Source organism: Neovison vison, chromosome 5 (genome assembly GCF_020171115.1).
Source record: "Neovison vison isolate M4711 chromosome 5, ASM_NN_V1, whole genome shotgun sequence".
Taxonomy (NCBI): domain Eukaryota; kingdom Metazoa; phylum Chordata; class Mammalia; order Carnivora; family Mustelidae; genus Neogale; species Neogale vison.
Window position 1 is genome coordinate 55,743,594 of NC_058095.1, and position 24,586 is coordinate 55,768,179.

The 24,586-nt window shown below is 63.1% G+C and overlaps 1 protein-coding gene across 3 annotated transcripts; it reads right to left on the bottom strand.

Annotated features, from left to right (window-relative positions):
• Window positions 1-4,282: 4,282 nt before the first annotated feature.
• Window positions 4,283-24,581, bottom strand: KIF1C (kinesin family member 1C). 3 transcript variants are annotated; one of them, XM_044248877.1, is made up of 24 exons: window positions 24,431-24,577; window positions 22,746-22,866; window positions 22,365-22,497; window positions 21,861-21,937; window positions 21,297-21,476; window positions 20,667-20,732; window positions 20,076-20,254; window positions 19,878-19,989; window positions 19,683-19,760; window positions 19,490-19,555; window positions 19,319-19,394; window positions 18,850-18,928; window positions 18,475-18,620; window positions 17,444-17,613; window positions 17,234-17,313; window positions 17,044-17,119; window positions 13,252-13,331; window positions 12,396-12,490; window positions 9,593-9,676; window positions 9,076-9,262; window positions 8,887-8,959; window positions 7,405-7,753; window positions 7,145-7,237; window positions 5,452-5,534 (listed from the first exon to the last, which is right to left on the bottom strand). In XM_044248877.1, the coding sequence occupies exons 3-24, from the start codon at window positions 22,468-22,470 to the stop codon at window positions 5,530-5,532; spliced, it is 2,457 nt and encodes an 818-aa protein (XP_044104812.1). In that variant the 5' UTR covers window positions 22,471-22,497; window positions 22,746-22,866; window positions 24,431-24,577; the 3' UTR covers window positions 5,452-5,529. The 3 variants fall into 3 exon arrangements, with proteins under 3 accessions (XP_044104810.1, XP_044104811.1, XP_044104812.1); XM_044248875.1 differs by having other exon boundaries at window positions 4,283-5,534; window positions 7,145-7,753; window positions 24,431-24,581; XM_044248876.1 differs by lacking the exon at window positions 22,746-22,866 and having other exon boundaries at window positions 4,283-5,534; window positions 7,145-7,753; window positions 24,431-24,581.
• Window positions 24,582-24,586: the final 5 nt, after the last annotated feature.

A 24,586-nucleotide genomic window follows, 5' to 3' on the forward strand; every position in this document is an offset into this window, starting at 1 on the left:
AACGCCTGCGGAGTGGGACTCCGGACCCGACCCGACCCGACCCGACCCGACCCGACGGGCCGGGCTGGAGCAGAGGCATAAGACGAGCGAGGAAAAGATTCAGGCTGACCGGGCTCACCCGCCTCTGCCGTGGGAGACCGGAGCTCCGCAGGCGCAGGGCAGGCGGGGCTGCTGAGGGCGCAGAAGGCCGGTGGGGAAGAGAGAAGGCGGATCCGCGGTGACCGCGGGCTGCGGCAGCTCCGAACCAGGGCGGGCCTCCCCTGGGCGCAGTGGGAGGAGCCGAGGGCGTTCGCAGGCCAGCCGGGTCCCCACGGCCAGCCCCTGCTCATGGCCGAAAGACACTTGGGCAGCCTCGCGGGACCTCCAGGCATGGCTGCTGGCAGCCGTCGAGGCTCCGGGCACCGACGCGGTGGAGGACGTGAGAAGCCCGGGCCTGCACACGCGGACACCGCCCACCGCCCGCAGCCCGCCCCCGGGACCGGCAGGAGGAGGGGCGCCGCGGGCCACCCGCTCCCGCCCTGCCCCGCCCCGCCCAGAGGCCGCTCCCCAGGACGCGGGCTCCCGGGGGGCGCTCGGCTCGCTGCTGGGGGGCCGGGGCGCCGAGCAGCCGCGCAGGTTCCGACTGGAAGGAAACTCGGACCCGGGTCTGCCCGCGCCTTCCGCAAGCCCCCGCGCAGGGCTGGCCCCGGATGAAGCGATCCCCGCACGTCCGGCTTCGGAGCCTCACGCCGACTGGGTCCGGCCACGCGGGAGGCGCAGCCTTCTGCGCGTGCGCGCCCCGCCCCCGGCCTGTCTCGTGGGCGCGCACGGCCGCCGGGTCCCGCACGGCCGGGCGCGCTCGAGGCTCTGTGAACGCGCAAGCGAAAGCCGCCCCCGGGGGAGGGGGAGCCTGCGCCGTGTCTCCCCCTGGCGGACAGTGGGGGAACAATAGGAGGGCTGCAGGGAGCGGTTCCGGCTGGCCGTGCGGACCGCGGAGCTGAAGAAGCGCTTTGCCGTCGGGCCCCCGCGGAGCCGACCTCACTGTGCGGCGGCCCCTCCTCTCCCTGCTCAGAACAAGGGAACCGGAAGGCGCCCTCCGCGGGCCCCCCGCAGGTGCTCGCCCTCCGTGCTTTATCTCACGGATCTTCCCGGCGGCGTCACGGAGGTCGGGCCCGGTTCCGGGCCCGGCAGGGAAGCGGCAGCTGATGCGCGCCCAGGGCTGTGCGCCCTCCCTGCTGCGGACCCAGAGCCTGGCCTAAGGCGAGCTGCTTCTCCTCCAGCGGCGAGAGCGCAGGGTCCCACGAGAACCTGGTTACGGGGAGAGCCTTCGGAAAGAAAAGGAGGGAAGGAAGGGAGGGAGGGAGGGAGAACATTTTTTAGGCTAGTCCATGGGCGTGGGGCACCAGCTTGGAGCCACAGGAGCTCAGGGCAAGACCTTCCCAGGTGTCTGGATACATGTTTCTTCTCCGGGGATTCTGGGTGTGGTGGGGGGAGCCGAGGGGACGTGCCCGCTAATGAGCCCGCCAGGGACACTGCAGGTTAACCGCAGCTCCTAAGCTGTGGGCTTGTTTCAGGATGACAGAAGCAGCTGCTACAACCCCCGTCTGGTGACGAGACCTTTAGAGGAGACATCCTACCCAGATGCCAGTCCCCTCTTGCCTTCCAAGAGAGACAGACGTGGGAACATGTGCAGAGAGGCAGACACTGCTGACCTTGGGCCTGGAGGGAGGTAAACACTGAGTCACCTTTAAGGGGTGGCTGGATATGTTGACGAAGGGCCACAGAGTATCGGGGCCATAGGGAGAACCTGCGAGCCAAGTTAGGTTAGGTGGAAAGCTTAAAGCCAGCCTCCCTTGGGTAGCATCCCCTAAAACACTATTGGTACAGGAAGCAGGGGCACCCCCAGGGTCTCAGTCGCCACACGAAGGGCACAATGGTGCAAACCCAGATGGTGATTCGGCGGGGGGGGGGTGTCAGGGGATGGCAAGTAGGAGCCGCCCAACGTCCACCCGAACCCACACGCCATCAGGCAGCTGCTCACATTAAATCTTGAAAAGGGAAAAGAATGATTTCAAACGAAATCAAAGTAGAAGCCAGAAAGTATAGAAAAGCTGTGGAAAAGACTGTTTTTCAAAGAAAGTTTTGGGATCCCCAAGTGTATTCGAGATCCCCAGACTCCAGGTGGGGGAAAAAAAAGTCCTGACGAACAACTAAGGGAAAGAAGGAGGCCCCTCCAAGGAGGAACACAGAGACAAGTAAATGGCATTTCCAAGGAAACCAAGGGTGAAAGTGAAGAAATGTCCACACTGAGCAGGCAAGAAGGCTGGCAGACTGGGTGGCCTCTGCCCGTGATCCCCGGGCAGGCCCACAGATAGCAGCTCCCGTCTCTTCAGGAGCGACTTTGGCGGAGGCCAGAAGCGGGAGGCAGACTCAGGAAATATGTGAGACCCCTGAAGTGGGAAGTCATGGTGGCTTCTGGAAGGAAAGGTGACAAGTGACGTCCAGGAGGCGTGGAGTCAAGTCATCAGGGTTGAAGCCCTAACTTTGTTCCTTAAGAACTGTAGGCAACCCATTAATCTATTCAGACCTCAGTCTTCCATCTGAAAAATGGACACGAAACAGATCAACTTTATAGGGTCTTAAGGATGGCATGCACGTGGAGTGCGGGCACATGGAGTGCAGGCACATGCAGCAGGGAGGACCCGTGGGCACTTCTCTAAGCCTAAAGCTCATCACATTTTAAAATACTGATGTGGAAGGACGAAGCGGATAAAACACATTTACATAGGGCAGTCTTCCAGGGAAAACAACCCACCTGTATTTTAAAAATAGTGAGCTCAGGGTGTCTGGGTAGCTCACTGGGTTAAGCACCTGTCTTCGGCTCAGGTCCTGTGTTTGAGACCCCAGTCGGTGGGCTCCGCTCAGTGGGGAGCCTGCTTGTCCCTCCTCCCCTCCCCAGCTCATACTCACACGGTCTCTCTCTCTCTCTCAAATAAACAAAATCTTTTTTAAAAATAATAAATAATAAATAAAATAAAATAATGAGCTGTCAGGGTGCTTGGGTGGTTCCATCAGTTTTGTGGCCGACTCCTGATTCTGGCTCAGGTCATGATCTCGGGCCACAAGACTGAGCCCCACCTTTACCTCTGCGCTCAGCGTGGAGTCAGCTTAAGATTCTCTCTCTCCCTCTGCCCCTCCCTCCGCCTGTGCTCTCCCTCCCCCTAAAACAAGTAAGTAAATTTTAAAAAAAGAGTAGTGAGCCCTCCCATGCCAGGCACGGCTGTATGTGTCCGTACCACCCGGCGGCACGCTCCAACCCGCCCGGAGCCTGTATTCCATCATTTTCCTGCTCACATTCCGTCTCCTGGACTGGATGATAAACTGCTCAAGTAAACAGTGTCGCCAACCTATCCATTACATTCTAGGTCGTGGGTCACTGCCAATGGGTCCCTGAAGACCTGGCAGTCACAGCTGCCAGAAGAAAGGTAGCCAGCATCGGGGTGTGGAAACCAAGAGTAAATATATCATGCCCTCGCCCAGAGCGGTGGTTCGTCTGCAGTTGGGATAATTCTGTGGTTTTGGTTGCTGTGGGCAAACAGCTCTCTTTTTCACAGGGTGCAAGTGTTTCCCTGAGAACAGGATGGATGCATGGGGATTCCAGAGTTCTGCAAGGTGCCGCAGGCCAGGGATACAATGTAACCTCCAAAGCCTTTCCCATGCTGTGTGCTCCTTTCCCCCCAAGTCAGATCGTTAAAGCAAGCCCGAAGCATCCTTCCTGGACAGTATTAAGACAATATACTATCTGGAAGGTTGAACACACCCAGCTGAAAAGCAGGGACACGAAAAGGATGCAAATAATCAGGTGCAGGAAACTTGACTAACTCGTTCGCATTCAAGAGCCATCAGAATCCGAGCTGCTGGGAGACTGTCCCAGCAGTGAGCTGACTGTGTGGACTTGGACCCCGCGTGGCCCCCAGATCCTCCATGCACTGCTGGAACAGCTGGCAGGGCATGGATGCATGGATCTCCCGCCGCCTCCCCTCATCCCTCCCTCTCTCCTCTGTCCAGGACTGAGGGCGGTCCTGGGGTAGAGGCGGAGCATTGGGTAAGCTGAAACCAAGGGAAATAACGGGCAACATTCAAGACCAAGACACAGCGGTCCCGAATCTTGATCTGGGTGGTGACGGTGAGGGTGCACGCCTCTGTAAAAACTCACTGGACCGCATGCTTAGGACCTGTGCATTTCACTTAGACCCTCTACACCTCGGTGAAAACCCAACCCAAACCACCACCAGCAACGAGCTCCCTGCATTTGCTACCTTTATTGAACGCCCCACATCCTCCCGGGACCCCAGCCAAACCAGAACCCAGACAGGTCCCCCAAATATAGCAGGAGGCTATTGGAAGGGGAGGGTAATGACTTGCCATCCATGCCCCACCTCCCTGGAAACAGAAGCCCACCACAGACAAGACAGACAGACAGACAGGGGCCTGGAAGAGGACATGCCTCACCCTAGGTCCTCTTCCCTTTGCCCCGCTTGAAAAGAAAGTCAAAACCCTGACTACGCAGCATCCAGCCCCTCACCCCACCCCTAGCAGCATTTGTGGGACCGCCCCCCCACACACACACCCGAGGGGCACCCCGAGGCAGCGCCCATCCTCTTCCTTCACTTTGGTTTGCTCCTGGCAACTCCGTGCGCGCTTCCTCTCTCCAGCCTCCCGCCCAGCCTCTCCTACACCGTCCAGCACCTACTCGGACCTTCTCGCCCACCTGTTGCCTCCCTGCGCTGGGCTCCTGGGGCGGCCGCGGCTCCTCACCCCCTCGCTCGGCTCCCCCCTACTCCCTCAGCCCAGCCGGAACAGGCTCACACAGCTGCGCTGTTCTCTTTGAGGTCGGGGGCTGAGCGCTGGCGCCTCATGCGTGGGGGGGTGGTGTAGGGAGGGTAGCGGGGCCCCGCGGGCCGCTGCACCGGGTATGGTTGGGGCTGCTGGGGGTAATAGTTGTGCTTTTTGGACTGGAAGTGCTGCGGTTCGGGCTGCGTGGACCCGCCTCCCCGGGACCGGCCGCCTCCGTCCAGGGAGTTCCTGCGGGGCCGGTGGGACCTCCGGGGACTCGGAGGCCGGCGCACAGGGGCAGCCAGAGGGGGTGCGACCTCTTCAGGGGGTTGGGGCGACACGGGGGCCTCCCCGGCCCCCGCCCCCGGCCACGACTCCCGGTGCTGGGGGTTGCTCTTAAAGGGGAAGCGCAGCTTGCAGTCGTGAGGGGGCACAAAGCGGGCAGGGGGCCGGCGCAGCCCCCCGCCCCGGCCCCCCGCGCCCTGCAGTCCCTGCAGCCGCAACTGCTCCTGCTTCAGCCAGCGCAGGCGACCCCGGCGGAAGGCCGGGTCCTCCTCCATGAGCCGTGACACCCTCTCCCAGCTGGACAGGGGCGGCGACGGGGGCCGCACTGGGGCCAGGGGCGTGCGCTCGCTGGGGGCTTCCTCCTCTGCTGCCTCTGTCCCCGGGTGCGCGGCCCAAGCAGCTTCCCGGGCCTCTTCATTCTCATCGTCGTTATCCTGCGGTGGGGAGAGGGCAACAGAGAAGGGCCGTGAGGAGAGCCAAGTGCTGAGCCGCCAAGGGCAGGGCGTCCCAGAGGGGCTTGGAGACAAGGGCGCTGGGACAGTGGTCTCAGCTGATCCTGGCGGCCATTTCCTGTCCCTGTGGTCTACGCCCTGGCCAGTAACCTCCCGTGCCCCCCTCCTCAATCCTCGTGTGCCAGGGCACAGGACCTGCTGCACAGGGCTGGTGGAAGGATTAACTGCTAACCCCATAAAGCACATAGCTCAGGGTCCCCTGCAGAGCAGATGCCCCAAAAATCCCACTGAGTAAGTACCATGCCCCAGGGATGGAGAGGGCAGCACCGAAGGGGAGAGACGCAATGGACCAGTGAATGAGAAAGCTCCACAGTGTGATCATATACCTCACTTCCGAGAAAAGGTCAACAGAAGGGCATACCCATGCTCTTAACATATGTTATCCACGTTTCCCAAGAGCATCTGTAACGTAGGACCCCACGTGCTTTGTAGAAACGTGTACATTTGGGGGCACCTGGGTGGCTCAGTTAAGCCTCTGCGTTCAGCTCAGATCATCTCAAGATCCTGGGATTGAGCCCGCATCAGACTCCCTGATCAGTGAGGGAGTAAAGGGGGGATTCTGCTTCTCCCTCTACCTCTGCTCCTCCTGGCACTCGTGCTCTCTCTCAAATAAATAATCTCAGGGGCACCTGGGTGGCCCAGTCCTTAAGCATCTGCCTTCGGCTCTGGTCATGATCCTGGGGTCCTAAAACCAAGCCCCCATCAAGCTCCCTGCTTCTCCCTCTCCCACTCCCCCTGCTTGTGTTCCCTCTCTCGCTCTGTCAAATAAATAAATAAAATCTTTAAACAATCTTAAAGGGAAAAAAGTGTACAAGTGTACATTCAGGTGAAGGGCAGAGCAGGGAAGGGGACAAGAGCCAGGGTGAAGGTGACTGCCACCAGGGGCCAGTGGGAGGCTGTCATCGCAGCAAACACCTGGGGGGCATAGGGGGAAGGCACTCTAGGCTCTTGAAGGCCTGCGGGCGGCAGGTGCCGAGAGAGATCCAGGTCCAGCAAGGAAGAAATGGCAGGAGCAAGTAAGCCTCAGTGACCCCGAGCCGGCGAGTGGCTGCCGGTCATGCGTCCTGGAGGGCACGCAGGAACACCGCACCAAGCAACCCCCCACGGCCAGCCCCGCACTCCCCGAACTTGTTCAGTGACTCTGCGCACGCCAGGGCTGGGTGACCAGGCGCCCCTCGAGGGCTGTTGTCCGGGGTTAGAGGAGGAGTGCGGGAGGACTGCCCAGCCCGACAGCTCCCGCAGCCACCTGCCACCGGGCCCCGCGGGACAGGGGCGGGTCCCTGGGGCGCATGCGCGCGCCCAGCGGCAACTTAAGGACTGTGCGCTTCCTACGGGGCTTCTCAAGCTCGGGTACCTCCGAGCCCCCCAGAAACCCGTTACAGATGCAGAGTCGTCCCCCAAGGCACGGAGGGTGGGTGCAGCTCAGGGATCCGCATCTCGGATGTGCGCCCCAGGGCCGGATGCAAAGCCCTCCCGGGAAGAGGGGAGGCGCAGAAGGAGGGCGGAGAGGCGCACGCGGCCGGGCCTCGCACCTGGGTCAGTGGGATGACGCGCTCCATGCGCAGCATGCGGTCCCGCAGCGCCTGCAGCTCGCGGTCCTTGCTGCTGTTCTGCAGCTTCACCTCCTGCAGGATGCCCGTGAGCTTGTCGATGTGCGCGCGCAGGTCCTCCACCTCCGCCCCGCGCGCGCCCTCCTCGCCGCCACCGCCGCCACCGGCCTCCTCCTCGCCCACTGTGTCCCAGACGTCGCGGGCCACGGCCCTCCAGGCCTCCCCGGGACCCTCGGGCTTGCCGTAGGTGCGGCACAGCTCCCGCATCTTGAGCGCGGCCAGGGCCTCGATCTCAGCGCGCCCGTGGCGGAAGTCGGCCAGGGCCACCTCGTAGCAGATCTCCTTCACCGCCTGCATCTTCAGGTCAGCCATGGTGGCCCAGCGCGGGTCCTTGCCCTGCAGCCGCCGGCGCTGCGGGATCTGGTAGACCCGGCGCGGGGCCCGGCGCTTGCCGCTGCTAGGCAGGCCGCAGCGCTTGACGATGGTCTGCACGGTGGTCGGGGGCAGCTGCTCCCGCAGCGAGGAGATGAGCCGCCAGCTCTCCTCGCACGAGCGCTTGTCTGAGTCGTCGCCACTGTCGGAGTCAGCATACTGCGCGGGAGGGACGGGACAGTGAGGGCGGCCCGGGGCGCCAGAGCCACGCCGACTGCACCCCGCGCTTCTCCCCTGTTCCGCTGTACTGCGTGCTTCACCCCTGCTCAGCTTCGCGGGCCCCACCCCCCCCCCGCTTCACTGCTCGTCCGCTGCACCGCCTGTTTCAGCCCCCACCTCACCCCGGCTCCACTGCACCGCGCTTCTGCCCTGCTCCACTGCACCTCCTGCTTCACCCCCCGCTTCACCCCTGTTCCGCTGCACTGCCTGCTTCAGACCCCACGTCACCCCTGCTCCACTGCACCGCGCTTCTCCCCTGCTCCACTGCACCTCCTCTGCTTCCCTGCCCGGCTGTACCCCACGGTTCACCCCTGCTTGGCTGATGCTCAGGTGTACCACGCTTGGCCCCTGTTCTACTGCATCACGTGCTTCCTCCCTGCTCGGCTACATGAGGGAAGGAACAAGCCTCCCTCGAAGACACTCGCTGAGGCTTTAAGGATGCCAGACGCATGGACAGCAGCTGGCACAGCGCCATCCGCAAGCGGGAGCGGGGGTTACACCGAGTCTGCGAGGCCGGCGGCAATCAGTGCTCAGGACCAGATCACACATTCAAGGGTGAGCCCGCTGAAACCACTATCTTGTCAATGACGGCACAGGCGGTACTTGGATTCAGTAAAGATCAGAGAGATCTAGTCCAGGAAGCCCTACTCCAGTTGGGCGACTCCCTGCACCCAGTCACCGTCCTGTCCTGTCCTGTCTCCTCCTGAATACCTCGGCCACCCCTCCACGCCATGCCCGCTCCCTACTCCGGCTCAGCATGAATGAGAAGCAGAGTCGGGCTGAAGCACCGCCGGCCCATCTCCCGCCTCTACAGGCCCCGCGCTCTGTGTGAGACCCCTGTGCCCCACTGTCCGCACCACACCACTGCATGCCCCCTACCCTCTGTGTCTTCCCATGCCCTGCCCCCCAAGCCCGTCCCTCCACGTGTGCCCTGCCCCTTTTGCCCCCCACTTCTGTCCCTCTGCACACGCACCCCCGTGCCCCTTTCCGGTCCCGCTGCGCATGCGCCCCCTGCCCCTCCTCCTCTGCGCATGCACCCCCACCCGCACCCCCATGCCCTGCCCAGCCCTCACCAGTCGCTGCTGCTCCAGCAGAAGATCCGCCTCCTCCTTTTCCTTCCGGTACTGGTTCTCCAGGTCCTGCAGCCTGCAGTTGGGCAGAGGAGGAGGAGGAGCTGCTTGGGGCTCTGGCACCACCGCAGTGGGGAGGCCGGTGACGCGGGCTCAGGGGACGGACGGCTCAGAGTGCAGCTCTCCCCGTACCTCTTCTCCATCTCCAGCTTGATGTCAATGCCCTGCTGCTCCAACAGTTCCTTCTGGGCGAAGTTCCAGTCCACGGGCTCGGAGGGCGGCCCGGGGGGCGGGGGCACCCCTCGCTCCCGCTCCAACCGTGCCTGCTCCGGGTGATTGAAGCGGAAAACGTGGTTCTTGCCCATCACAATCCTATTCCCTGCAGAGGGGAGCACAGAAAGGTGGTGTTGCTCCCCTACAGCAGCAAACCCATCCCGATGCCCACAGGGTCCAGGGCCCTGCCCACAAGCCCAGAAGCCCTGACGCCATCTCTCCCACCACCCCAAGTCGGAGGGCAGTCAGTCCCCTGCTGATTCTCGTCCCTGATGGCCAAAGGGAATCAAGGGACCCTGGCACCCTCGTCCTGCTTCTCCAGAGCCACAAGAGATAACGAGAGCGGGGTCCCTCCCCGCTACTTCTTGGCCCTTTCCTCCTTCCCATCCCCCTGCTGTCTTCTGCTTGTTTCTGGGTCCGGCACCCCTTCCTCTACCTGACTTCAACACCAGGGGCTCGGTCATCAGTCTCCCATTGACATAGGTCTCAGCTCCTTCACAAGGCTCCAGGGTGACCACCACTGCCAGAGGGAGAGAGGAAAGGGGGCCATTAGACCCTGGAGAAGAGGGGTGATGGTTACAGATGCCCATCTTGCAGGACCCTCAAAACACAGGCATGCACCCCCAGGCCCACCCCCAGTACCTGGCAGGGGTGCCATGGCCCCTCTGGTGGCAGGCAGCACAGGAAAGGAAGAGCAGAAGGAGGGTTAGAGCCCCAGCTACAATTCAGAAGCCTGTGCAGGGGATCCCTGGTGCCCCCCACCCATCCTCCCCAGCAGGGGCTCCGCAAAGCAGTCACTCTCCGAGGACTGGGTCTCCGGTGTCCAGCAGCTGGAAGCCTGTGACTTCTGTCCCCCAAGATGCAACCTCCTTCCTTTCCCAGAGATGCTCTCCCTGGCCCAGCCTGGGCTCCTGCCGCAGCCCCCAGCACACTGTTGTCTGCCGCACCTTCTGGACAGCCCCCTGCCTGCCCTCCCCAAGCGGCAGCCAGCAGAGCACTGTGTCCGCAGACAAGACAGAACCAAGCCGGCTCAGATGTCTATGGAGGTGTGCCTCGGGCTGCACCCGCCCTGGAGCCTGCCGCTCGCTGGGACGCGGAGACCAGGCAGCTCCCCGTCCTCCAAGCGCGGCGCCCCACCTCAGAGCCTCCGCAGCCTGAGCAGAGGCCCGCGGGCAGGCTGACCAACCTGCGAGGCGTCTATCAGCCTGGACGAGCAAGTCCTTCCTTACAGGGTCCTTGAAAGGCGCAAAGCAAGCGCCACGTGAGCCTGAGTTCCTAGGTGGGCCGTGGGCAGTAAAGCAAGCGGAATAACTGGGCCTCGAGGCCGGGGGAGAAGAAGCCAAGCAGAGCGTGCAGCTCCAGGCAGAGGAGAGCTCCTGTCGGGACGGGGCAACCTCGGGGCACAAGCTCAGAGCCAGACCCACATCCGTCACCTCGTCACCTCGAGGAGGAAGGTGGTGGCAGAGGACAGGGCAGGAGTGGCCGTGGGGGTACCGGTCTGTCCCCTCACGCCCCCAATTCATTCACTCACTCTACAAGCGCTTTGCCCCCCACCATGTGCAAGTGCTAGTTTAGGTCCTAGAAATACCCTGGAGGTACCCAGCGCTCACAGGGTTCCCACGGCTGGTCAGACAGACAGCAAGTCCACCAGCAGACAGTCTGGCGGCACAGGGAGGCAGCAGGAGACAGCTTTGTTCCTGCTGGGCCAGGGAGGCCCCATCTGCATCCACGAGCCCACAGCCGCCTGTGCACCTGAGCTGGCCACGGCGCATGTGATCCGGTTCTGGTAGCACTCTGGCAAGTGCCCAACCCCCCACAAGCCTGAGTCCCACCAGCTGGGGGCAGCAGCACGAGCTGGATGGTCACTATTCTTCCCTGGCCACTGTCCCACTGGGCCGCCCAGTCCACTCTGCCTGGCTCCCGTCTCTCGTCCACTGCATGCAACCGAACCTTGATACCCCACCCCCCGCACCCCCTGGGTCCCAAAATCAGCAGCTGTTCTCGCAGCTGAGCCACCAGGCCAGGCCCGCCTCCCATCTCCCCAGACATACTCTGCAGTCGCTCCGCATGCCCTGTGTGGTCTGGGCTATCACCTAGCACGTGGCTTGAGGTGACCCCAGAACAGGAACTCGGCAGAAGGCCTCAGGGCCGTCCTGATGTGAGCTTGCAGCCCACTGCATTCAGCTGCCGCCCCCGAGCCCTGCCGAGGCCCAATGGGCACGGGTCCCCCTCAGCTACCAGCCCTACACGGAGCCCTTCCTGATCTCACGAGTGCACCGACCACGGGCGCCCCATCTCCCCGTCCCTTCCTTCAGCTTCAGGGGCCCCCACCAAGGCTCAGCCAAGGGAGTGCTCCCCTGTTGGGTGTCCTGCCTCCCTGCCCTGCGCACTTCCCGGGGCTTGAGTCCATGGGGGCCAGAGTAAACCCAAATCATACCGTTTCTTAAAACAGTCACTGAACCAAGACAAGACGGTGACCTCAGCACACAGCCTGGGCTGCCAGGTGGAGCAGCTGGCTGAGTGCAGGACTCTCTATTTCTGCTCAGGTCAGGATCTCAGGGTCACGGGCTCGAGCCGCACGTCGGCCCCCACACTCGGTGCGGAGCCTGCTTGAGGCCCTTGCCCTCTGCCCCCCCCCCAACTCGTGCACGTGTGCAGACGCGTGCTCTCTCAAAACTAAACCGTTAAACAGAAAAACCAAAAATCACTCCAAACTGCACGAGTATCATTACTGCCTTCACCCATAGGTCTCGTGATTCCTAAACGCCTTCGCTGCTATGACCAGGTTAGGGCTAGAAATCTCTGAGTCTTAGGGCCAGAGGGATACGTGGGCCAGAGGCTCTGTGGCCTGTACAGAAGTGGCTTTTGCACAGATCAACTCAGATTCCCACCGAAACAAATACAACTTTTCCTGGGAGGTAACCAGGGCACTATTTGAGGCTAAAAAAACTAGAAGAGGCCAGGAGGTCCTCCTCACCAAAGCTCACCCCCACACATGGCGCGGAGCTCTGGGTCGGCCTTGGGGACGCCAGCGCCCCCTGGCCCCCGCACAGACCGCCTTCCTGGGGCCGGTGCCCACAACCAGAGCTTCACCTGAGCTCGAAGCCCTGCTGAGAACAGGCACACAGCCCCTGTCACACAGCCGCACTCCCAGGCTGCAGACCCTCCCTGGAGTCTGTATCCAGTGTGGGACAAGACAGCATGCAGCAGCCGTGCCGCTCTCCCCGCACCAACGTTACCTTCTCCGTCCGGCTGAGGGCTGCTCTGGAACACACAGTGCTGCTCCCGGATGAACTGCCCGGTCAGCTTGATGTCCACGTCCACCTGGCCGACCCTGGGGAAGCAACGGCTGACGTTTTCTGACCGCGGGCCAGACGTTTGCCATGCCACTTTGGAACGCGAGTTCACCCAACTCCGTCAGCCACTATGGCATTCCCGCTTCACAGGTCGGGAAGCAGAGGCCTAAGGTCACATAGCCCTGCAGCAGTGACGCTAGGGTCTGACCCCCAACCTGCCCGACTCAGGAGTCTGTGTCCAATTCACCATCTTACACGAGGGGAGAGGGAGCCTGGAGCGCACGGGGTCCCTACCATCCCAAGGGCTGACCATCCTGAGGGCTCACTCCCTGTCCAGGGTCATCACCCAGGACAGCTGTCATGCTTCTGGTGGGAGAAGGGGCACCCCCACCCCTTTGGCTCCGGGACATGACCTCGGAGGCCCCGGGCCCCAGGGGACCATTGGCCTTTGCCACCAAAGCCCCCTGCCCTGCCGGCACTGGCTCCCCAGGTATGAAGCTGGGGCTTCATAGCACCAAGGGAGGCCAAGGGCCAAGAATGTGGTGGTCCGAGTTTCCCGCCCGCTCTCCCACCCCATAACTCAGGGAGAGCGCCCTCCAAGCCAGGCCCCGGGAGTGGCTCAGCCATCCCAAAGTGACGACGGAGGGGATGGCCACCCTGCAGCTGGGCTCACAACTTCTCAGGAAGCCTGGAGGGCGAGCTCAGCCTGGCGGGCGGCCGTCCTGAGCTCTGGAGTATCTCCGGCAAGATCACCGGAAAAGGGAGTCACTGACGTGGGCATGACAGGAGGACGCGCTACCTGGTGATGCCGTCTTTGATGTGGTAGAGCAGACACTCGGACATGAGAGGGTCCTCATTCAGGTTCACCAGGTGGGGGGTCTGAGGGTGGAGGAAAGGGATCAGGCCCTGCTTGCCTGCTGTGCCCCATCCCGGGGGCTCTCCCACCCTGACCCCCACAAAAGACCACCCTCCACACACACACACACACACAGGGTCCACAGACCTGCCCCACCCATCCGGCCCCCCAACAGCCCCCAGTCCTCCACATAGGCCGACCCACCTGTGCCCCCATCAGAGACCTCAAGACCCCCAGCCCTTGCCTCTGCTCTCCCCATCCCCTCCTGCCCTACCTTGGACCCCTTCAGCCTCTCACCCCTCATGAAGAGTTCAAGTGGGCTCCGGGTGAGGGAACCATACTTCCCCAGTCAAGTTTCTTATGAACACAGACGACTCTTACGACCAAAGAACACTAAGCATCAGTTCGATGCAAGAACGAGTGAAACCAACAGACCCACAGCAGAGTCCCTGCTCCCCCGGCCACTGCCAGCCCAGGCTGCCTCACCCGGGGCCTCCCCGCCTGACCCATCCCGCACTCCCGGCTGCCCAAGCAGGACGCTGTTCTGCACCAACACCCAGCCCGTGCTCCCTCCCCAGAAGCACCTTTCCCAACCACGGTCTCTCTGCCGACACCCCCGCCCTCCCCAGGCACGCACTCCGGGCAGCCCGGACAGCCAGCCTCGTCCCTCCACAACCCCCATGGACCTGACTGCCCAGCCCCAAGGAAGTCTCCCTCCCTCCCCTCCCGCCCACAGCCTCCTTCAGCCCTCCCTGCCCGGGGCCAGCCCCTTGCCTGCACACTCCACAACCTAGTGGGGCCCTTGTCCACCCCTCCGCCGGCTCCAGGGGCACCCCTGGCCACCTGACTCGAGCCTGCTTTAGATGCAGTACTCCTGGCCTCCAGGCCAGAGCCCCCAGGTCAGGGCCCCAGCCCATGCATTGCAGCCCCATCCCAGGGCGCCCCTAGCCTTCTATGTTCCTGCCTTGTGGACTGTGGCATATCCGCTCCAGAAGCAGGCTCCCGCATCCCTGAGCACCCCCGGAGCTGCTCCCGGGTTCCCTGACAGGGAGCAGCCTCTGTCCCGGCCCCACCCGACCCCACCTGTCAGAATCATCAATTCCTGTCCCTCCAGGTCTGTCTCAAGCTGACATGTCACTTCCTCCACGGAGCTTCCAGAGCCTTCCACCACAACACAAGACACCCTGCCCGTGCTCTGTGAGGACTTGCTGCGGCCTCTCTACCTGCCTGACCCCAGGAGGTGCCAGGGACCCACACATGAGCCCCAGCCCGACGCTGCTGGCCTCTCAGCCAGGGAAACAGTGTGGGATGGGACCCACACACGTGGGAAATGGACACCCTGTTTAAGTTTCTGACATTTTCAGGCCCTCCCTCAGCTCCCTCACTCATCGTCCCTGTCCCCAGGGCGCTAAGGCAGTGCTCATGGCAGAGAGCAGTAAAGATCAGAGTTCAGGGCATCAGAGGACAGTGTGGCAGCTCGTCCTTGAGGACCAGGGGGACGAGGACAGGGGAAGACAGGCTCAGGACGACAGCCCCAAAGCAGGAGAGCATAGCGTGCCGGGATGGCAGGGAAACAGCCAGGCTCCTGGCCCACGGCTCTCCAGGAGCGCCGCAAACAGCAAGCCCCCGGCGTCGTCCACACTGGATACAACGCTTGTCAATGCATCTGCTCCAACCGGGCACCCCGCCGTTACCACCACCCTCCCCCCGGCTCGAGGATGCTCACGCCCTCGCAGCAGCCTCTGGCCTGCTCTGGAACAGCAGACACGGACGGGCCCTGGAAGCAGAAAGCGATCTATCCCTTGGGAGAGGAGACACAATTTAGGGCAGAGATTTTCCATCTTTGCTCGGCCCTGGAACCTTTTCTTCAGATGAAACCGTACCTTCCCAGGTAATACGTCAGCCTAATACGTCAAACAGATAAGCAGGGAGATGCCAGGGCCGTGGCTGGGGACAGGGGACCCAGAGTCTGGCCCTGTCCATCCCCCGCGGCCCCCGGGAAGGAGGCCCTGAGCCAGGCTGGAAAATCAGATCCTCAGGGCCAGCGGTGGGAGTCCCGGGAAGACCTTCTGCTCTCTCGGAGACAAACTAGCTTTTCCCGCAAGACCTGATCCCCACCAGAGCCTTCCAGGCTGGAGCTGCCCCCCCCCGCCCAAGGCAGAGCCTAGCAGCTCCCCTCCCGCTGTATGCATGCCGCTTCACAGGCAAACGTGTGCCGCCTCGCCTCTTGAGCGGCGCAACAGTGAGTTGCCCTGACGCACCTCCTGCACTAGCACGGCCTGCAAACCCCAGAACCCCAAACGCGGTAAGGGAGCATGGGCTCCCCTGCGGTGCTCCGGGCAGCGCAAAGGGGCATGGTTGTGATCTCTGGAGGGCACTTTAACAAAATACACCAAAATTTACACGGTGACTGCTTGACCCCAAACCCCCACTTTGAGGACTTTGTTCTTGAGACGATGAACCTACCCATGAGGTCACGCAGCGGCATGTGGCTTTCTATCCCTTGGGAGAGGAGACAAGGGTTCAAGACCGTGAGACAACCCAACCGCCCGTGGGGAGGAGGCTGGGTGAATGTGGCCCCCGTCTACTCGAGTGTTCAGACGCAGAGAGAAAGTACAGACAGGACACCGACATCCTGTCCTTGGAGAAGCGTGGGGCGGGGGGGGGGGGCGGTGACCCAGTGCCGGTCCAGAGAGAGGCGGCATGCGTGGATGTGGGGACACGTGTGCGTGGCTCACGCCTATCTGCGCACAGACCACCCCTGGATGAACACGTCAGGAATGGGTAATGGCCTGATCCCGAGAGCCTCAGGCCGTGGACCAGACGGGCGAGGCCGGCTCCCTGGAAGGACTGGACATCCCTGCTCTGCTCCAGCGGGCCTCCACGCCGGGCTCCGTGGCACCCTCCGCTGCGCGGGGGGTCTACAGACTGTCCCTGTGCCATGCTGGCCAGTGAAGACCAAGGGCCCCCCCTGCCTCCAGCGAGGCTGACTACGCCCACCCTGCCTCCTTCCTTCCCCTGGGCACCTACCCCACGGCAGGCCAGAGACAGAGGTGCCCTGCTCAGCTGACACGGCTGTGATGTTCACCCCGACAGCTGCCTGTCACCCACGTCCTGTGCGGCCCCCAGGGCCCACGTGCCAAACTGTGTCCCCAGGATGCCAGTTTCCACACGTCTCCAGCGGCGCAGACCCTCGCATCCTGGAGCGTAGCGCCTGCATCCCTGCCTGTCCCCTTACAACATCGTCTTCCCGTCACCCTCTCACGAGCACACGTCTGACTCCACGTCTGAGCACATGACACACACACAGAGCACAAAATGTGACACAGTAGAGCGGCAGCACAAACACGGCCAGCCCAGCCCACACCCCAGCCTCCCACATCCTCCCCTTGCCCCTGGGGTAACCCCTACAGCCTGTTTCTTATGAATCAGAGATGAATTCCACATGAGCTCACATCGATCCGTGAACACAAATTCTAACCAGCTCTGGAACCCCTGCCTCCCGTAGGGCAGGGATGGGCAGGGATCCCAGCATGCGTCCACGGTCCCTAGAGCTCCGGCCACAGGTGCCTGACGAGACCAGCCGCAGACTGCCGGCAGGGAGGCCGGACCGTGCGCAGGAGGTAGCAGGTGTGGGACAAACACCGAGATCAGCACGAGGGCTCGCCCCGTGCCCCACGAGCCTCTGGACCAACCGTTCCAGCGTCTCCTGGGCCTCAGCAGACCCTCACTTACCTTCTTTGGAGAGAAGACGCCCACAGTTCCTCCATCCTCCCGGACAGCCACCCCCATCTCGGCCAGTAACGCTTCTCTGGAGGCAGAGAGACAAACGGTCTTACAGGGGCCCATGAACTCCTTCCCTGCAGGGCCCAACCTCCCCTCCCCGGTGCCCCCCTCCAGAGCCCCAGCCGCCCGCCCCCCGCACCTCTCCATCCTCAGGGCCTCAGTCTTGCGTAGCTTCTCCTCCCACGTCTCATTGAGCTCCGCGATGATCTTTTCCGTCTCCTGGGGGCACACAACGTGTGGGGCTTGGGGCAGTTGGGGACAGGGACCCGCCACAGGGGCCATCCTGCCACCGGGATTCCTCCTTCCTCCCAGCCCCCGGCTCCCCACCTTGCCGGCCCCGCCCGCCTACCTGCAACCTCTCCATGGCCTCCTCGGGCCCAATCTGGGGCTCAGCACTGGGGGAGAACGATGGCTCCAGCTCGCCGTTGTGTGCAGGGGGATGTGAGGGGGAAGCCGGGGCAGGAGGGGACGATACAGCCGGCAGGGCACCTCCAGAACCCCCCTCGTCCGCCTTCAGGCCTGCGGGGAGAAAGAAGTCAGAGGAAGCAGAAAAGATAGGGAGCTCATCGGAGATGCACAGAAGCTGTCCGTGGGGCCCCGTGCCTATGGACTCCGAAAGACATCTGGTCAACCTTAGCCAACTGGGGCCCTCCACTACTGTGGCCTTGACACACGGCCACCCGGTGTCTGCTTGTTCTCCTCCAGGCATGAAGAGCTCGTTACTTAACATGGCCACGAGGTGACCCACCATCAGAATGTTCTCGGCTGCAGGGAGCCACGATCTGGCCGCGTCACGGGTGCCTTCTGGGTAAGAAAGACTCTACTGCCCTCCCTTCTGCAAGCATCCCCTCCAGATGCAGGAGGGGAATGTCACGTCTACCTTACCCTGCTCCTCCCAAGAGCAGACCGCCCCCTGCCCCACCGTGCCCCTCAGGTGTTGACTGTACACAGTGGGAAGGCCCCCAGGACTGGATGCAAAGTCCACACAGGACGTGGCTAGCATAGGTCAGGCACCCTTTCACCAGAGCCACCACCCGGCGTCCGTGACATGGACTGTCATCGCGCTTACAGCCAGTGGAACCGCTGATGATCCACGAGACCCTCTGTACAGGCAGGGCCCCCAAAACCTCCCTCACCTGATTTACTGCTTAAGCCATGGACGCAAGGCTTGCCATCTATCCCCACTCGTCACTGCGGCAGTCCTCGAGGCCTCCGGAGAGTCCGGCCCCCTGGCTCTGGAATGGCTGAAGGCCTGCGACAGCCCCTCTGCGTATCTGCACCCACACCGCTGGGTGTACGAAGAGCCCCGTGCTCAGCGGACCCTCTCCGGTCTGAGCCCCCCGCGAGGGCATCCCTGAGTGGCCCTCCTCGGACCCCTACCTCCCAGAGCTGAGGCCGACAGTCCCTGGGCCAGCAGCAGCTCCCGCAGTCGGGCCACCTCCTCCTGCAGCTCTCGGATCAGCCGTGCATTGGGGTCCTCGTTGATGACCGCGTTACAGCGGATCTGCTTGGTGCGGTCGGCATACCTGGGGAAAGAGGCGGGCAGGCTGGGTGAGGCCCAGATGCCCCTGGGTCAGCGGCCCATCTTCCTCCCTCTCCCAAACTGGTAAACAATGGGTCCGGCGGAGGCCTGGCCTATCTCCTGGCCCAGGTTCCGAGCTGCCAGCCTCCGAGCTCCGGGCCGGGTCCCGGCCGCCCCGCTCCCGCCGAGCTCCGGGCCGGGTCCCAGCCGCCCCGCTCCCGCCCAAGCCCCACCTGAGGGTGCTGAGTGTCTCCTCGTAGTTGATGTCTGCGGGACTGAGCGCCGCGATCATGGCCGTGCGTGAATTCCCACCTGCAAGACGGACGCGCAAAGCTCAGGCTGGTCCGGCCTAAGGACAGGCGGGCTGGGTCAGGGGTCTGACGGGGTCACCATTCGAGATGGGGCGAAGCTAGGAGTCATGGAACTTTCCCACAGACGCAGGCAGTCAAATGGGGGGAGGGGTGAGATCAAGGACACCTCCGACATCTTCAGGACACATCAGCGGGAGGAGGACGAAGCCAGCGGTGGGCACGGGGTCAGAGAGGGCCATGGCTTTCCTCAGCATTGGGACATCTGTCAATGATGTCCCCCGCAGGGGACGACTGTGGGATTTGAGATTCTAGGGGTGGCGTAGGGTCTGTCAGACATATCGAAGCTGGAAGGGGGGCGGGGGCATAAAGAGTGAGACTAGGGGCTCCTCACCCAGATTCTCCTTGAGCAGCCAGGTGAGCACAGAGTCCCTGTAGGGGATAAAATCCGACTTCCGCTTCTTCGATTGCTTGCGGGGGGAGGAGAGGGAAGGGCATCAGCATGAGCTGCCCACCTGTACCCCCGCCTGTCCCAGAGCTGCTCCCTGCCCAGCCGCCTTCTCACCAGATCCGCCAGGGCTGAGATCACCTTCCCAAGGGTCGTCAAGGACTTATTGATGTTTGCACCTTCCTAGAGAGGGATGAGAAATGTGGGCAACGGAGGCCCCGTCCCCAGTTCTGCTCTGCCTCCCCCCAGCCAGAAGCACCACCTGCAGCGCCCAGCACCGACATCAGCCGTCCCTCCTAAGCCCCCTCACCTTTAGGCGCATGCCCCGGGCCCCGGAGGAATCAGCCCGCTCACTGCCAGCGAGGTCCACCAAGCTGATCTTGCTGACCTGAGGGTGGCGGGTAAGGCAGGAGATGACAGGGTGTGGGCGGTGGGCAGGGAGGGCAGATCAGGGGGATGCCCGGCAAGGGAATGGGGCAGGCAGCCCATGCTGGAGGAACCCCACCTTCTCCGAGTCCAGCCCAGTGAGCTGGTCGTGGCAGCGCTGCGTGAAGACGATGGTGAAGACAGCATGGGAGCGGCTGCTGGTCTCGTTCATGTTGGTGGCGGCCACCGTCCTGGGGGAAAGGGAGTGGTCACTGCACCGGGCCTCTCACCTGCCTGGCCTGACTCCCTCTCCCTACGCTCCAGCCGCTGGCCTCACCGAGCCTTGTTTCCACAGTCCATGAGGTCAGCAATGTCCGCGTAGGAGGTCACGGCCAGCTTGGACAGGTCCTGCACGTAGGGGCCCAGGATGGGGTGCTCCCGGACCCGCAGAGAGCCCCGACTCTTGGGGTTCAGGAGGTCTCGCACCCGCTCACAATAGATCTCCATGTAGCTCACCTGAGCAGAGTGAGGCGAGTGAGCGGCAGGACTGGTAAGCGAACCAGGAAGGACACCTGCGCCCGGCTCCCGAGACGGGACACGGCTGTCGGCGTCTAATGGACACCAGCACTCCGGACGCCCGGGCGCGGTACTAAGCACTCAGCACACACAGGTTCGCTGACCCAACAGCCTAAGATTGAGGGGGGGTTGTCACTGTCATTGCGGGGGGGGGTGTCACTGTCATTGCGGGGGGGTCACTGTCATTGCAGGGGTGAACACACTCAAGAGAGAGGAGACGAAATCACCCAAGCCTCTGTGAGTGACAGGAAGGGCCGGGGGAGCCCCAAGGCTACCTGAGTCCTCAGACTGTGGGGAGCCTTGTCCCTGCTGCCCCTCCCTTGCCCGGGGCCCCTCTGAGACCCCAGCTCACCTCCACAGAATAGGAGAGCTGAGCACTCTCGTTCTTATTAACGCGAGAAAAGAGGTCCTCGCAGAGCTGGAAGGGGACACAGAGAAACTGCTGTTAAACCCCACCACGGCCCTGAGAAGGCAGGTGTTCCCACCATACAGATGGGAAAGCCATCTCAGAGGATTCAAGCCTGCCCAGGGTCACCAACTACTACGCGGTGACGCAGGAAGCACACCCCAACATCAGACACACAAGGCTGCTGTGCCGCAGGGGCGGGGTACATGACGGTCAGCCCCCAGTTATCCATATCTGCCTTTTCTACATCATACACATGTCTGCGGGGGAGAAGACATCTTCTCTTCTGCAGAGAAGTCTGACGCGAGATAAAACGGCTGCAAGGGGCAGAACCGGGCTCCAAACCCAGGATTCTCCGGCAACAAGGCCTGGGCTCTTCTCAGGAAGCTTTGCTGCTTCCAATGGGGGTAAAGACCCCTCCCCAGGGGGCCAGGAAGTCCACATAGCCACCCACCCCTCACCCTAGCACATCCCTTATCGGAACAGCCTCCGAGGCCCAGGTCTCGGCTCCACGGTCCAGAGGGAGCAGGGGAAGCTGTCCGGCCCCCGCCGCCCCGCCAGGCCACAGGCGTGTACCTGAGGCACGATCCCTTGCTGCCCCGGCTCCTGCCGCCCCATCATGGTGTAGGACTTCCCGGCCCCAGTCTGCCCATATGCAAAGATGCACACGTTGTAGCCTTCGAAGGCATGAAGCAACATCTCTTCTCCGATGTCTCGGTACACCTGCTGCTGAGATGCAAACTGGGGATCCTCGGCCTAGGGAGGTGGGAGCAGAGACTCAGCAGGAGCCCTACACGACTCGGTCCTCGGGGTCTGGCTCCCGAGAGTCTCACCCCCATTGCCGCTGACCACCCAAAGGTTCTACGTGCCCCAGGCAAACCCCACGCATGGTTCCAATCGCCCACAACGGGACCCTGTGCAGCCTCCTGCCAGACCTGACCACCCCGAGGAATCCTCCTGCCCCATCCTGGTCCCAGTCACATCCTAAGGGTCCTTCTCGCCGCCACCCTAGGGTTCCAGTCCTCCCATCCCACCGCCAACGCACCCCACGGAGGTCCTATCTCCCAGCAAGACCCCCTCCCCGGGACCTAAACCCCCATTCCTCGCCACAGAGCTCTCCTCTCACCCCAGCAACCTTACCGAGGTGTGTGACCAGTACGAGTAGTCGAAGGTGAAGCTTTTCGGGGCATCCTTGCTCTGTTTGGGATTGGTGATGGCTGACAGGGCAGCAGAAGGAAAAGCAGGAAGGCCAAGGTCAGGTACTCCGGACCTCCGCCCATTCCCCGCCACCACCTCCCATTGTGGGAGTCCAGGCATCCCGCCCCTCACCTCTGTGCTAGTTCATCTCTCCCCTTTAATACTCCCCGCCCCCCTCTAGCCACCAAGGCTAATTTTGGCTCCCAGGACCCGCCCCTCATTGGGCTGCCTCTCCGATTGGGCAATGGAAGGCTCCAGGCCAACACCCCCCCCCCCACCGGGGACTGGCAGCATGGAAAGGCCAGCCTGCCCATGCCCTGCCCCCGCCCTCTCCACTGGCACCTGCTCCACACCCAGTGCAGTCCTCCTCCCGGTCCGGCCCAGCCAGCCAGCGTGGTGGGCCTGCCTGCCCCACCCGTGCCCAGCCGACCCCGGGGACTCACTCACAGGTGGTGCTGCCCTGCATGCTGACCACACACTTGGCATCCTGGCTGGTCTCTCTGGCGTTAAAGGGCCGAACCCTCACTGCCACTTTTACTGAGGCCCCAGCCATGCTTCCCAAGACTCTCACCCTCCTCAGCTGAAGGACAGAGACAGGAGAAGTGGTCAGAGCCCGCTGGCGGCACCCAGACATTGCCTCTTGTCTTCTCCCAGGATCCGGCATCTCCACCCCCTTCCCCGGCTCCCCGGCCCCACCAGGACCTAGCTCCTGGCCCTCTGGCCTTCCTCCCAAATGTCACTCTCCTCAGGGACTCCCAACGGTGTTCCTGCCTCTCTCCCCGGCCATACCCCAGCTCTCCGGGACCTGGGCCATCATGCCCCAGTTACCTGGCGTCCTGGCCCCAGACCAGGGGGGCTGTATCAGCTCTGGCTGCCACCGGCCCTCGTAGGGGAAGCCCCATCCTACCTTTGGGGCCTGGCCACACCAGCTGGGGCTGTGGGGGAAACCCTGGTTGTGGGGGAAGAGTGGTTAGGAGGCACCTATGGCTCCAGAGATGGGTCGGAGTTCCAGGGCTGGAGGGCAAGGTCAGGGGCAGGGGCAGGGGGCAAGGTTAGGAAAGGGGAGGAAGGCGGTCCCTCCCGAGTGGCTGAAGGCAATGTGAACCCAAGGGCAGGGACGGTGATATTTTTATTCCTCGTCACTCACAAGTGCACTGGACACCCAGAGAGAGGGGAGAGAGAGAGGCTGGACAGAGGGCAGTCCAGAGAGAAGGAAGCCGAGGCAGAAACACTGGTAGTGGCTGGAGGAGGGACAGAGGGGGCAGAGTGACAGAAAGTCACAGACAGCAAGAAAGGGAGACAAACAAGACAAGAGGAAACAAGATCCAGGTCGTGCTATCGATGAAATGAGGAAAGGACAAAAGAAAGGAGCCACAGAAGATGGCAAAGACAGAAATCTTAGACAGGGAGAGCAGCTCTGGGATGACACCACAAAGTGGGAACCCAGGAGGGACATAAAAGAAAACTCCAGACATAAAATCTGCCCTGAAATTCCCCCAGAGTGCCAGCCAAGAAGTAGAAACCAGCTCCCACCTGGCGCCCACAGCCTCCACACAGGGAGGAACTGCCAGTGGGCAAAGTTCAAGGGCTGCAGGTACAGCCCAGCCCACCGTGGCTGAGGGCCCCAAACCCCTCACCCAGCCCCCAGCACTTCCTCCTCAGGATCCTGGACAATGGGCAGGGGAGGGTGGGGACATCCTGCATCCTCACCAACCCCCAGGGCTCCTCTGTTGGGGGATCCCTGCAAAACACCTGTGCCTTTACTGGGGCACAAGGAAGCACTGCAGTGTCCCCAAAAGGAGGCAGGCAGGTCGCAGCCCCAGCCTGGAGCCAGCCCTATGGCTTCCACTGCCCTGGGGAAGGTGCCAGGCAGGAGCCCAGGAATGTGGGTGCTCCAGTGCTCACACCCTGGGAGGAGAGGCTGAGCAGCCCACGCCCACGGGCAGGAGGGTGGAGGCCAGCAAGACAGACGGGGATGCTGGGGCCCCTTCTGTGGCCCCAAGAACTAAACGCCCGACCGCTGGGCCTCACCTCCGCAGCCTTCCCGGGCAGGGCACGGGAAAGGGGACAGGGCTGGTGTGTCCCAGGACAGGAAGGGAGGAGCTCAGATCCCAGAGACTGTGCCGGGAAGCGCAGCCCTGACCCCAGAGACCCTACCCAAGGCAGGGACGACGACGGGGACGCGGCGTGGTTAGGCCGTCGCGGCTCATGGGGCAGGGAAGAGGGTGGTGCGGCCGAGGGTCGGCCGGGGGTACCTGCCCCCAGCCCGCCAGTGATCCCCGCGCCGACCCCGGTCCCGGCCTGCGCGGGCGGCCATGCGGACGAGGTGCTCCCTCCCGGCCGGCCGCCCGACCGCCGCCCCGGGCCTGGCACCTCTCTGCGCCTCCCCGGGACAAACAGCACATGACCCGGCTCCAGCGGCCGGCCGGGACCCCGGCTCCCCGCCCCCCAGCCCGGCACATTCCTCGGCGGGCGTCCCCTCCCTCCCCCGCTCTCCCCCGCCCAGCGCTCACCTCGTCGCGGCGGGGCTCCCCGGGCGGCTCCGCGGAGGGCACGGGGGCGACCTTCCCCGGGGTGGGGGCGTGAGACGGCGGCCGGCGATCGGGAGCGGGCTCGGGGCTGCCCCCGCCCCTCGCCGGGTCCCGGGCGGCGGGCGGCGGACTTGCGCC

Bases quoted from the DNA above. Each gene is read 5' to 3' on its own strand.
- KIF1C (XM_044248876.1), bottom strand. From the start codon at position 22,470: ATGGCTGGGGCCTCAGTAAAAGTGGCAGTGAGGGTTCGGCCCTTTAAC. The intron at 19,395-19,489 runs GTGAGAAGGCGG...TCCCCCCGCAAG, and splicing joins TCTCAGCCCTGGCGGATCTG to CAATCGAAGAAGCGGAAGTC. The intron at 17,314-17,443 runs GTAGGCGGGCGG...GTGTGCCCCCAG, and splicing joins AGGCCATGGAGAGGTTGCAG to GAGACGGAAAAGATCATCGC.